Source organism: Vicia villosa, linkage group LG5, assembly GCF_029867415.1.
Source record: "Vicia villosa cultivar HV-30 ecotype Madison, WI linkage group LG5, Vvil1.0, whole genome shotgun sequence".
NCBI classification, from domain to species: domain Eukaryota; kingdom Viridiplantae; phylum Streptophyta; class Magnoliopsida; order Fabales; family Fabaceae; genus Vicia; species Vicia villosa.
In genome coordinates, this window is record NC_081184.1 from 121,856,799 (window position 1) to 121,870,078 (window position 13,280).

Consider the following 13,280-nt stretch of genomic DNA (forward strand, 5'->3'; position numbering starts at 1 on the left):
AATTACAGGCGATGACACGTTTGTCAATTAGGGATTTAGGAAAGCACATCATCAACACTAATAACCCTGATTAAACCTCGACTCCCCCACGACACTCGAGTATCCTAAAAAGGTTTCCTCTACCTCTAGACCTAGGGCTACATGGAGGATTTATTTTTTAAAAATATTTCAGTTACAAGACAAGCACTTAATGCACATGTTCTTAAGGGCATTTGCTCCTACTTAACAAATTCCTTTGATCTCGTTGTCTAAAGTGTGGACAAGCCTAGGTAACCAAGGCAGCAAAGAAGAAGGGTATTAGGGTTTGTCTAAAATCTCCAATACATTCCATGCTTCAACATGGCATTAAGGACTTGAGGGGTGGTTGTTACAGGCCAACTTCATCACCGATCATAAGAGCTCTTCTCTACCCACATCAATAATCTCTCATTCCCCAACAAAACAATTTTGTTTTCTATGTTAGCAATACAAACAACCACTACAACATTTTTCTTCTTTGACAACAATTGAAAAGTGTTGTCCAGATGTGAAAAGCGTTGCCTAAGAGAATAGGGGACGGTTCCCATAAAGAGTTTAGGGAACACTTTTAAATTGTTGTAAAAGCTTTGTTGGCATCAGGCCTAAAACATTGCCAAAAATACTTTTTTGGCAACAATTTTTACATGTTGCATAAAAAAATGTTGCTAGAGACAACAAATGTTGTAGTGAACCCATGAAACATTTTCTTCAACTAGTTGAGAAATTTACAATTCAATATTATTCACGGTCTTCGTGTTCAAGACTCGACAGTTCTACCGTATCACTTGCAACTATTAACTACATTTGTTTGAAATATTTCAAAAATAGTATTCTAATTAAACACCCATGCTAAAAACAATATTGTAAACACACATGTTAAAAATCACTCCAAAATTTATAGTAATTTAACATTAAAGATTAAAATTGTTTGGATAATAGTTTTGTAGGGATTAAAAGTTAAAGAAACATTTCATAGCAAAAAATAAAAATTTAAAAAAAATTAAAAACAAATTTAATCCTTTAATTTAAAATATCTCTAACTTATTTAAACGACACTAATTTTACAACTACCAGAGTTATTTTTCTTTTGAAGTTTAATTTTAATTTTACAACACCATTATTTGCAATGGTAGATGTTTGTTGATAGTTTTACTAGTTCCAAGAAAAATAACAAATTTTTTTTGTAAGTTTATGTTGGTTAAATTCACGTGTTATAAGAAAATATAGTAGAGTTCTATATTATTAAGCTTCTGCCATTAATAAACTAGTATGTCAAAACTAAATCAAACAAGCTTTGAGTTATATATGTCACTTCTCATTCTATAACCGCCTTCTCTTGTTTTGGAATATATATTCAATCTCTAGAAAACGATGAATTTTGTGAATCATTCCTGCAATACTTTTTCCTTTAAGTATGTGGTTTTTTCTATCTATCAATTGTTAAGAGAGATAGAAATTTAGAAGATGAATATCGGTGATGGAAAAGTGGTGTGTGTAACAGGTGCTTCTGGTTATATTGCTTCATGGATTGTTAAGTTTCTTCTCCAACGTGGTTACACTGTTAGAGCCACTGTTCGTAATATAAGTAATCCAAATAAGGTTGATCACTTGCTTAAACTTGATGGTGCAAAGGAAAGGTTGCAACTCTTCAAGGCTGATCTATTAGAAGAAGGTTCATTTGATTCTGTTATTCACGGCTGTCATGGTGTCTTTCATACTGCTTCACCGGTTCATTTGGTTATCGACGGTGACCCTCAGGTGAAGTGAGGTCACCTTGATTAAGCTTTATACATGAACTTTGTTGACTCATTTTGAATGTTTGAGTTTTTTTTTTTTATTTCAGACAGAATTAGTTGATCCTGCGGTGAAGGGAACTCTAAATGTTTTGAATTCATGTGCCAAATCACCATCTGTTAAACGAGTTGTTTTAACTTCTTCTTTTGCTTCTGTTGCGTATAACGGAAGACCTCTAACACCAGAAGTTGTAGTTGATGAGACATGGTTTTCAAATGCAGATTTCTTATTGGAAGAAAAGGTACTATAATATATACTTGATGTAGCTATTAGAATAAGGCTAATGTGAATGTGAAAATTCATTTTATTTTATTTCAGATGTGGTATTCATATGCAAAGACTTCAGCAGAAGAAGCTGCAACAAAATTTCTAACAGAAAACAATATTGACTACGTTGTTATGAATCCAGGTGTGACGATTGGTCCTCTCTTGCAACCTGAGCTTAACCAAAGTTCTGCTTTCATTTTTGACTTAATAAATGGTAGTAATAACTTTTATTTGCTGGACAGTATTTTTTTCCTTTCAAATCTGCTTTTAGAGTAAAAAAAATTAAAGATAATTAATTGAATTCAGTTTAAACTCGTTGATTAAATTGCGCTGTGCAGGTTCAGAAACATTAATGAACGCTGCTTTTGGATGGATCAATGTGAAGGATGTTGCAAATGCACATATTCTGGCATATGAGGATTCTTCGGCTAATGGAAGATATTGTTTGGTTGAAAGAGTGATACATTTCTCTGAACTTACTAAGATTTTGCATCATATGTATTCATCATTGCAAATTCCGAACAAGTAACTTTTATGATTAAATTAAATACTATGACATGTTTATTAAGAAAACATCCTTTCTTCTAACTTTTCTAACCATTTATTTTCATTTTGTAAATAAACTGTGTTATCAGGTGTACAGATGATAAGCCTTTGATGCAAACATTTCAAGTTTCTAAAGAAAAGGCAAAAAAGTTGGGAGTTGAATTTATTCCCCTGGAAGTGAGCCTCAGAGAGATAATAGAAAGTTTAAAAGAGAAAGAGTTTATTAGCTTCTAATTTATGATATTTCATTTAGAGAAAATATTGATAATCTTAATAGGGATTGTATTCAGAAACTCAGCATAAGGATGAATTAATAGGGTGTTTTTTATCCGTTGGGTTTTTTAAATCAAGCCCATTGGGAATGTAAGTTCACAGCTCTGCTGCAGCTGAAAGTTATAATTTGGAGTCTCATTTTCCTTTAGATTCCATTTCTCATGCAAAATGGTTTTGTAGAGTATTAAGGGGGAAAATGCCAATTGGGGGAAAATGCCAATCGAAGGTCTCAGTTATTTGATTTGCAACTTGTTGGAGTATTTGGACTTAGAGAAATAATATTTTGTTTAGAGGGAAAATAGCGGATATTGGTGAAGTTGTGTTAATAAACTCTAAAATCATTGTTTGGTAATGGCATTTTATAGATCTAATCAAGTAAAATTAAACTGGACCACACCTTTCACCACCATCAACATTCTCGTTGTTACCATTCACTCTTATATTTAGCCACCTTTATCTATGGTTGATAAGAAAGCTTCATCCCCTATGCTAGAAGGGACCAGCGGTAGCGGTGATGTCGATGTCCTGACAGAGATGCGTGCCGCCATGGACGGATTACGCCGTCATAATCAGATGTTGGAAGACGACGTCGACATCATCAGACAACGCCAACAAGATTCCAAACCCTACAGATGAAATTGAATTATTGCACCCCTAACCTCTCTTAGACGAGATATGGGGGTACATATCCCAATAGATTTTAAACTCTCTCCTTGGCCAAGTTTGATGGGCGTAGGACCCCTACGAGCATGTCCCCTTCATCAATACACATATCGCCATCATAGAAGCTCCTGACTCTTTGAAATGCAAGCTGCTATCTGGCACTTTCAGAGAAGCCTCCCTCAGATGGTATATATGTTTACTCGTGCTTTTATAAACAGTGACCAAAAATTGTAAAAGAAACTACTACATCAGTTTGCCGCCATCCGCCACAGTGAGAGGTCCAATGCTAATCTATTTAATATACTCTAGGGTCTATCAGAGTCGCTGAGGGACTATCTCGCCCGCTTCAACAAGGCCACTATCATTATGCCAAATAGCACCTTAGGTAACATTTTTTTAACCTTAAGAAGCGCTTTTAAGCTTTGTCTATTCTAGCGCCGTTATAGGTATATACAACGCTTTTTAATGTATAAGTGTTGGCTTAAGTGCACTTAAATTAGCACTCTTTGTTCAAAACGATTATTTGTCTTCCGCCTAAAATACTTAAATAAACTTGGAATCAAAAGGACAATTGGATGCACATCCTTTTGAAACACTAAGTAAACGGACGCACAATCTACACTTTGTTCCAACCAGTTACTCATATTTCGCTAAGAAATTTTTTATAAGTACAAACATAGGTGAAAAAGGACAATTGGATGCACATCCTTTTGATCCCCGAATAATCGGACTAGAGGCGCACACGTTGTTCCCACCAAACATTTGTCTTCCACACAGAAAAAACTTTAACCAATCAAAACTATTTTTTATCCTAACACGACTACAAACGTTTTCATAAGCAAGTGACGATTTGTCCATTTTAACGCAAAACAAATAAATGATTCTGTCTCTCATGCACGAGCAACAAGCATCACTAGTCATCATTATAGCCTCTCACCTCATGTGAGCAAGCCTCATAAATAACCTCAAAACAATACCTCACGGGCTTCTTGACACCATGGGCAAGCCCTAATACCATAAATTATTATAAAACTATTAAGGTTTCTAAGTCTCCTTGTCATTGAGGGGGAACATGCATACCTGTATTTTTTTTATCATTGCATAATTTAAAATAAATTTAAAAATTTTCAAATATATATTTCATATATTTCAAATAATAGTACAAACTAAATAATAATATATTATGAAGCATTAATATCCTAAATTATCATATTTAAATATTCCAAATTATCAACGGGGCGGACCTGGGGACAAGTTTGGAATCTGTACTAATGTCTGCATTATCCTTTCATAATCATATTTTGAACTCAGTCAAAACAAATTTTCTCCATCAAATTCAGAATTGATTCTAATGGTACAATAAAGTTGTTACTTTTAAAGCAAGTAACACAAAATTAAGCAAGTAACACAATAAAGTTGCCTCAAAAGGATCTGTGTTTGCTTTACAAGCAATCACCTCAAATCTTAAAAGCAATTTCTTAGCATAGTTTTGTTCATGCATAAGCATTCCCTCTTTGCTCTTCAAAAATTCCATGCCAAGAAAGTATAATAGTCTTCCTAGGTAAGTCATCTCAAATTATTATTTTGTTTCTTTAGCATATTTAAAGCACATGAATATGGTTTCCTATAATAAGCCAATAATCTACATACAAGAAAATCATCATTATAAATTCTTCCTTTTATTCCGACACATATATACCATACTCCACAATACATTTCTTGAATCCCAAGTTAGCAAGAAATTAGTCAATTCTTTTATTGCAATCTCTTTGACCTTTCTTCAAACCATATAAGGCCTTGTGTAACTTGTATACCATTTTTTTCCTTTCTTTTTATCACAAAACCTGTAGGGATGAGTTACATATACTATTTATTCTAGAGGGCCATTTGAAAATACATAGTTTACATCTAAATGATGTAGGGACAAATCTCTACTACTAGCTATTGTTACCACCAACCTTACAATTTAAACCCTTTCCACAAAAGCTAAGACCTTATTATAGTCTATGCCATATTTATGCAGGAACCCTTTAGCCTCCAATCTTGCTTTGAGTTTTGAAACTAAGCCTTCTGGATTAAGCTTAGTCTTGTACAACCATCACACACTGGTAGTTTTTTCTCATCAGGTAGAGGTACCAATTGCCAAGTTTGATTCTTCTTAGTTGACCTAAGTTATTATCTCATAGCTTCCTTCCAAAATTCTCTCTCCATTTCTTCTGAATGGCTAATTGGCTCTGCATCAACTAAAAGGGTAAAATGTATCAATTCTCTTTCATTGATAACTGCACTCTCCAACAATACTTCACAATCCTCAAATCTTCTAGGTTCATATTTTATCCTTTGTGGTCTCTCATGAACACGAGAATCAATTTGTGCAACTTCACAAACTATAGTGTCTTCGCCCTTTTTTTCATCATCAAATTCATCATTATGATCATAGTATATAAAAATGTGTCATACTTCACCTTCAATGCTATTTTTTGCCTGCCATTTCTATGCCTCAAATTCATCAAATACCACATATCTACTTATATGAACCATTTTATAAATAGTATTATATAGTTTTTAAGCACTTGTTGGATGATATCCTATGAATATCGTTATTTCACTCTTGACTTGTAACTTAGTCCTCCTTTGATCTTGTACATGCTTGTAGCAGACTGATCTAGAAACCTTAAGATGTTTCACAAATGGCTTTCTTAACACCTTGATTCTTATGGTACCTTCATTTTTAGATTCCTAGTTGGACACATGTTGAGGATATAAGTGATGATATTAATTGCCTCGCTCAAAAACTAATGAGGCAGTTTCTTGTGCTTCAGCATACTCCTTGCCATGTCAAGAATTTTCCTATTTCTTCTTTCTCCAAGACCATTGTGTTGTAGTGTATAGGATAAGGTTACTTAATGTTTTATACCTTCGCTACTGAAGTATGCTTCAAACTATTTTTATGTATACTCTCCGCCTCTATTTATCCTTAAAACCTTGATTTCTTTTGCTACTTTCCTTCTCACGTAAGATTTTGAACTTCTTGAAGACTTTAAAAGCTTCACTTTTAAGACAGATGGTATAAAGAGACAACATCCTTGTATGTCCATCCACACAGGTGATGAAGTACCTATTACCTCTAAAGGATGGTACCTCAAAAAGACCACAAATATCAAAATGCACCACTTCAAAAGCATCTCTCTTGATCTCTTAGGCAGTTCAAAAGCAAAAGATGATATGATTTTCTTACTTCTTAGTAAGATTTTACATGCCATACTTCTTGTGCTTAGTTTAGGAAAACCATGAACTAAGTTCTTAGAGCTTAATTTACTTAAGCTTCTAAAGTTCATATGTCCATAACTTATCCATTATGGCTCAGTAATGCTTGATAGTCATACTTCATTTCTAGGTTGAATGATGCATTTGAAAGTTCTATTCTTAGTTGAATCTAAGTTGATCAGTCATTCTTAATGTCCTATCGTGTGATTGGAGCATTCCAAGTCTAGATACTGTTGTTCAGATAATGGATTTCCTTCACAAGTGATGGTCATTAGTAGCACTGCATCTGATTCACAATCATCATGTGCTATGTTGGCCTCTTCATCTCCTTTATGAATTTTCTTTCTTCCTTATTTCTTGTACCAACATTCATTTGCAAAGTGACCAATCTTCTCACAATTATATTATTGTATCTTACTTTTTTCAAAGTCCTTCTTCTTCATTTGATTATTGACATATCCTCCTCCTTCTTTGGAGGAATCATTCTTTTCATTAATCAACCTTTCCCAATTGCTTCCATCAAAAGTTAGGATATTAGTTGAGAAACCACCATTTACATTTATCTTTCTTTTGTCTCAAGAAACCTCTGCAATTTTTCTTTACTATATTCTTCCCACTGTTTTCCTCACACTTTACTTATATTTACCTTATGTATCAACACAAACTTACTTTGATGTCAGAACCTGTTTCTAGATGCCAATTAATGGGAAAGAACAAGAAAATAGAGTGTTTTCTCAAAATTGTTTTTTAATTAAACTTCACACAAACTTATGAATATTGCATTACATGAAAAGCATATGAATTGTTGGTTTTATAGTTGCTTGTGATTCAAGTAACTTACTTGAGTCACAAGTTAACCTACTTAACTAACTCCCAGTTATTTATAACTCTCATTTAAAAATTATTACATCAAGTTCGGAGGATACCCACGAGTACAGGTTTCACTGTCATGTCTAGGCAAGATAAATATAATTCATATTCCCCATAAAGAAATCTCGTCTCGAGGAGAGATTGTCGTCCGATTTCACAATGTATTATCCTTTGAAAAATTATTTCGAATGTTTTGGCAAATAGAATGAAAGTCTTGTTACCAAGTTGTATTTCTCAATAACAATGTCTTTTTATTGATAATGATCGAGAAATTGTGGAAAGATTTAGAGTTGAGTGCATCAACATCATTTCAATTAGTGCGAGATTACTTTTACCAATGGCACACCGTTAATACCACACAACAAATTTTGGGAAAGGCGACAACGTGGAGATGCGGTTGACATTGCTATCATAAGGATTAGCAATTTAGTGTTGTGAGGAGTAAGAGTATTATGCACAACACCAGAGCATAGAAAGAGAATTTTTTCTTCAAATGCCACAACCTTAAAACAAAATACCATGGTTTGAAAATAAATTCCCAGAATGCCACATTTTCTGAGGTCTTCCGCCAAATGAGATGACGTAAGGGGTCTACTTTTTTGCAGCTCAATAGACTTCTGCCAAATGAGATGGCATAAGGGTCCCACATTTTTTTCAGCTCAGTAGACTTACTCCATCTCATTTGACAGAAAGTCTACTGAGCTGCAAAATGTAAGCCCCTTACGCCATATCATTTGGTGGAAGACCTCATAAGTGTGACATTCTGAGAATTTATTTCAAACGGTGGCATTAGTGGTATTTTATTTTAGGGCTGTGGCATTTGAATAAAAAATTCACAGAAAGATGAAATGCAATGTAGTGGCCAAAATTTTTAAAAATCAAAACTATAACAGAGAAGACATGTGTTTGATGGATGACAAGGGTAGTTTTATGAAGGCACTGACAATTTGGACACATGACAACCCCCTACCACAAGAAGCGAAAGCCTGAAACAAGCAATATTTTTATTACAAAATTTGGATATTTCTAATGTTGTCATAAAACTGCAATCTAGACCTCAATATGAATTTGGTGCTAATTATTATTATTATTATTTTTTTTATAATACTCCACTACAACTTATGACAAATTTTAGGATAAATTTTATCAAGAGACAAGTCAACTTTAAACGTGATCGGTTTCTGGCTTGAGTATTGACAATTGAAATCATGCAAATTATTTTAAATTAAAATAACAAGATAAAATGCAACAACCGAGGGATGGGAGGAAAATAAGTTTAATAAGGATCAATTTTTGGGTTGGTGAGGTTCCTAAGTAAACCTACTACCTTGGTATGCGTTGTGCATTAATTTAAAAAATATGGAGTCCAATTTAACTAATAAAAACTCAACTTCGCTATTTAGAATAATAAAACATCTATTTATTTTCTACTGATCAGAAAGATATTGAGAGGAAGAATGAGTAGTAGTGGTGAAGAAGGAAAGGTTGTGTGTGTGACAGGTGCTTCTGGTTATATTGCTTCATGGATTGTTAAGTTTCTTCTCCAACGTGGTTATACTGTTAGAGCCACCGTTCGTGATCCAAGTCGGTTCTTGTCTAAATTATTTGTTTATTTGGTTTTCATTCAACTTCAATAATTGAGTTTATTTTCTTGGTATATATAATATAGGTAATCCAAATAAGGTTGATCACTTGCTTAAACTTGATGGTGCAAAGGAAAGATTGCAACTCTTTAAGGCAGATCTATTAGAAGAAGGTTCCTTTGATTCTGCTATTCAAGGTTGTCATGGCGTCTTCCATACCGCTTCACCTGTTCATTTCGTTGTTGATGACCCTCAGGTAAGATCATCTCCAGTAACCGAGTTGTTTGTGTGATACCAACTCTTAATTTTTGTGATTTCATTTTTTCAGACACAATTGATCGATCCTGCTGTGAAGGGAACTCTTAATGTTTTGAAGTCATGTGCAAAATCGGGATCAGTTAAACGAGTTGTTTTAACTTCTTCTATTGCCACTGCTTTATACAACGGGAAGCCTCGAACACCAGAAGTTGTAGTTGATGAGACATGGTTTTCAAATCCACAGTTCTTATTGGAAAATAAGGTAGAACTATATCATGTGTCTCTTTTCCATTTACTAGAAAATTACTGCGCAATAATTAATATTGATGTAATTGTACTTGTTTGTTATAATAACTGTATTTTTCAGATGTGGTATCAATTTGCGAAGACTTCAGCAGAAGAAGCTGCAAACAAATTTCTAACAGAAAACAATATTGACTATGTTGTTATGAATCCAGCTGTGGTGATAGGGCCTCTCTTGCAACCAGAACTTAACGATAGTTCTTCTTTAATTCTTAATTTAATAAATGGTAATTTTTGTTTTCCGGTGATGTTTTTTACAAAATGTATCTGCGTTTGAGTTACAAATTTTATATTGTAGCAAAATGCACGCAAACATTCGAAGAAAATTGACTTCACTTTAATCTCGTTGATTCAACTGCGCTATGCAGGTTCAGAAACATTTTTGAATGCTGCTTTTGGATGGATCAATGTGAAGGATGTTGCAAATGTGCATATTCAAGCATATGAGGATTCTTCGGCTAGTGGAAGATATTGTTTGGTTGAAAGAGTGATACATTTCTCTGAACTTACGAAGATTTTACGTGATATGTATCCAACATTGCAAATTCCGAACAAGTAAGTTTTGTTATTCAATTTAATACTATGATTTATTTATAAGAAAAATGTTTTTTCTTCTAATTTTTTAATACATATTTTATCTTTGTAAATAAACTGTCTTATCAGGTGTGCAGATGATAAGCCTTTGATGCAAACATTTCAAGTTTCCAAAGAAAAGGCAAAGAAGTTGGGATCAGTTGAATTTATTCCCCTAGAAGTCAGCCTCAAAGAGATAGTAGAAAGTTTAAAAGAGAAAAAGTTTGCTGATTTCTAATTTATGATATTTCATTTCAAAATAAATATTGATAATCATAATCACGTTTTGTATTCAAGAACTCTGCTGCATAAGGATGAGTTATTTCTTAATGTGAAATAAGGTTTGGTAATGGATCAAACCAAGCCAGTTCAAATATGCTTTTTAAACTTCACTTTGATTTTCAATTACAATCACTAGTGTTATATAATCATATATAATAATTAATCTGTTTTTGATATGCTATCTTGTGGCTATCATTGCTAGTACTTTTACAATGAGGAAAATCAAAATGAATGAAACATAGAGTGGCTATCAAATTAAATAGCCCCTGTTGACTCCTTCATGATGCGAAGGAATTTCACCGCAACTTTTTTGAATTCGGTATTAACACATTCTTGCAAAATATTATCTCTTGGATGTATTCAGCGAGATGTACTCAGAAAATCGGGACAAGGTTTCTTTGTTCCTATTTTTATTCATACAGCAATGCTATCTAGAGATCCCATTTTGACACCAATACTTACTCTACTCTTCATCGTATTTATACGGTGAACAATATTTTTTTTTAAATAAAATAATATATTAATGAACAGTGTCATAACATAAACAGTACTTATGAAAATACAAAAAGAAAAATTTTCAGAGAGACATTTGAAAATAGGTGCAGTCAAGGGTGGTTGAAAAATCATACTCGAGGACTTGTTAAATTACTTAGGCCGAAAATGGTAATTAGAAACAAGTGGATGCAAGTGGCGAGATCAAGATTCAAGGGTTGTTTGAATTTGATAAAGGTTATTGATTAGAGTTTCAACCTGGTAGAGAGTAGCAATGTTGTTGACGGTTAAATTGGTATCAACACAATTTAAAGTCAAAGTGGAGATTGTTGTAATGTGCCTTAAAACCTTCGTTGATGAAGAGAAAGAAAACATGTTCCGAGATTGCCAAAAACTTAAAAAGTCGAAAAGTAATCTGATTCGAACAATTTATGGGGTTCAATCTATTCGGTTCATTGATTCATTCATTAATGTTATAATATTTTATATTAATTTAGAGGTCATATAAATTAATATAAAAAAATATTATAAAATATTTATAATATTTTAGTCCTATTTTTCCAGATTATTAACGATGTCAAGGCCATATATAGTGCTACATCAGACATCATTTAAAATATGGCCTTAACAGAACCATAGTCCTATAAATCAAATTGTTAGTGCTACATCAGACTATGGTTCTGATAAGATAAGTTGCACCTCACATATGATGATGGTAAGTATTTGCTATCAAAGAAAAAAGTGGTGCAAAATTGAAACACATGCTATTAGTTTTAGCAGTTTTTCAAATTAATAGGTGTGTAATAAATATTGTATATAATGGCACTCAATATGATTGTTGGCGTGCAGCCTGATAATCCAACACAACTTGGAGGAAAGATATACAAGATAATGGGGTATGGCTCTTAATGGTAAATGAGGCAGTACTGAAGTTGATAAAAACAACAGTCATATAGTACTGTGCAACGTCCAGTTAAACTATATTTTATTGTTGGGTCCTACTTCATTACCCAACTTAAAATGTTGGGTAACTTTACCCACTTGACATGTCTTATATAGATTGGTTATTACTTAAATCATTTGTCATGTCATCACTATTTTGTAGTTTTTAATTTTTGCCCATACCATTTTATAATTACATATTTATCCAACTCTCATTTTATTTTAAATTAATATTTTTAATTAAAAAAATTACATTATTTTCATTCATTTTCTAATAGGATGAAATTGAGAAACCTAACAAGAAGCAACCAAAACATCAGACCCAGCACAACAATGGCAGAGTTGAAGTTGCGGCCGGAATTTCAAAGAAGAGAACATTTTTCTTCTTCCTCTTGACAATATCCTTCTTTCTCACTTTTTCATCTCTGTCTTTTCGTTTTTGAAAAAGGGTCAAATCAATAACTCTTCCAATACTTACAAAATCACACACAGGTTTTTCTCATTCTCCTTCTTCTTCACACACACGTAGAGATTACTTACTCTCTCAATAACAATGTTTTCATCGGTTATTTTTACACTTTTAATGGAAAATAAATATGGGTTTTGTGTATGAAGAATATGGTATGTCTTTTTTTCTGTAAAACCCTTGATACCCCCTCTTACTTTTTATCTCATTTCAATTTTAGATTTTTTTAATGTTTTTTCCTTCATTTTTAATGATGATTATTATTAGTGTTTCAATGCATAGATTTTTTGATTTTGCAGGTTGTCATTGGGGTGTCTGCTTTTTGTTTTCCATCTCTGTTTGAAAAATCATTAGAGTATTCTATGCAATTTTAATCTTCTTTCTTGTTCTATAAAACACTTAACCCAAATTATTGATTAAATTTAAGTACTTTGGTATGATATGTTTCTATTTTATTTTTAGAACTTTTTAAATCTAAGTATTGTCTTATTTGTAGATCATTATGGAAAGAAAATGGAGGACATTGAGAAAAATGTAAGATTGAAGCAATCAGAGGCAACAATAATACATTGATAGCAGATGCATGTTTTTATTTCTCCAATGTTTTTTTTTCAAAAAGAATAGATTTTATAACTTTGACAGTCTTTTTTAATTGCTTTGTCTTTTCTTATATTCAGGTGGTA

At 32.8% G+C, this 13,280-nt stretch overlaps 2 protein-coding genes across 3 annotated transcripts; both read left to right on the forward strand.

Moving 5' to 3' along the window:
* Window positions 1-1,266: 1,266 nt before the first annotated feature.
* On the forward strand, window positions 1,267-3,240 carry LOC131602274 (cinnamoyl-CoA reductase CAD2-like). 2 transcript variants are annotated; one of them, XM_058874349.1, is made up of 5 exons: window positions 1,267-1,776; window positions 1,862-2,053; window positions 2,131-2,293; window positions 2,418-2,604; window positions 2,715-3,240. In XM_058874349.1, the coding sequence occupies exons 1-5, from the start codon at window positions 1,483-1,485 to the stop codon at window positions 2,857-2,859; spliced, it is 981 nt and encodes a 326-aa protein (XP_058730332.1). In that variant the 5' UTR covers window positions 1,267-1,482; the 3' UTR covers window positions 2,860-3,240. The 2 variants fall into 2 exon arrangements, with proteins under 2 accessions (XP_058730332.1, XP_058730333.1); XM_058874350.1 differs by having other exon boundaries at window positions 2,131-2,221.
* Window positions 3,241-9,000: 5,760 nt separating this feature from the next.
* LOC131602272 (cinnamoyl-CoA reductase CAD2-like) lies at window positions 9,001-10,829 on the forward strand. Its single transcript, XM_058874348.1, has 6 exons — window positions 9,001-9,282; window positions 9,368-9,537; window positions 9,610-9,801; window positions 9,907-10,069; window positions 10,211-10,397; window positions 10,506-10,829. The coding sequence occupies exons 1-6, from the start codon at window positions 9,156-9,158 to the stop codon at window positions 10,651-10,653; spliced, it is 987 nt and encodes a 328-aa protein (XP_058730331.1). The 5' UTR covers window positions 9,001-9,155; the 3' UTR covers window positions 10,654-10,829.
* Window positions 10,830-13,280: the final 2,451 nt, after the last annotated feature.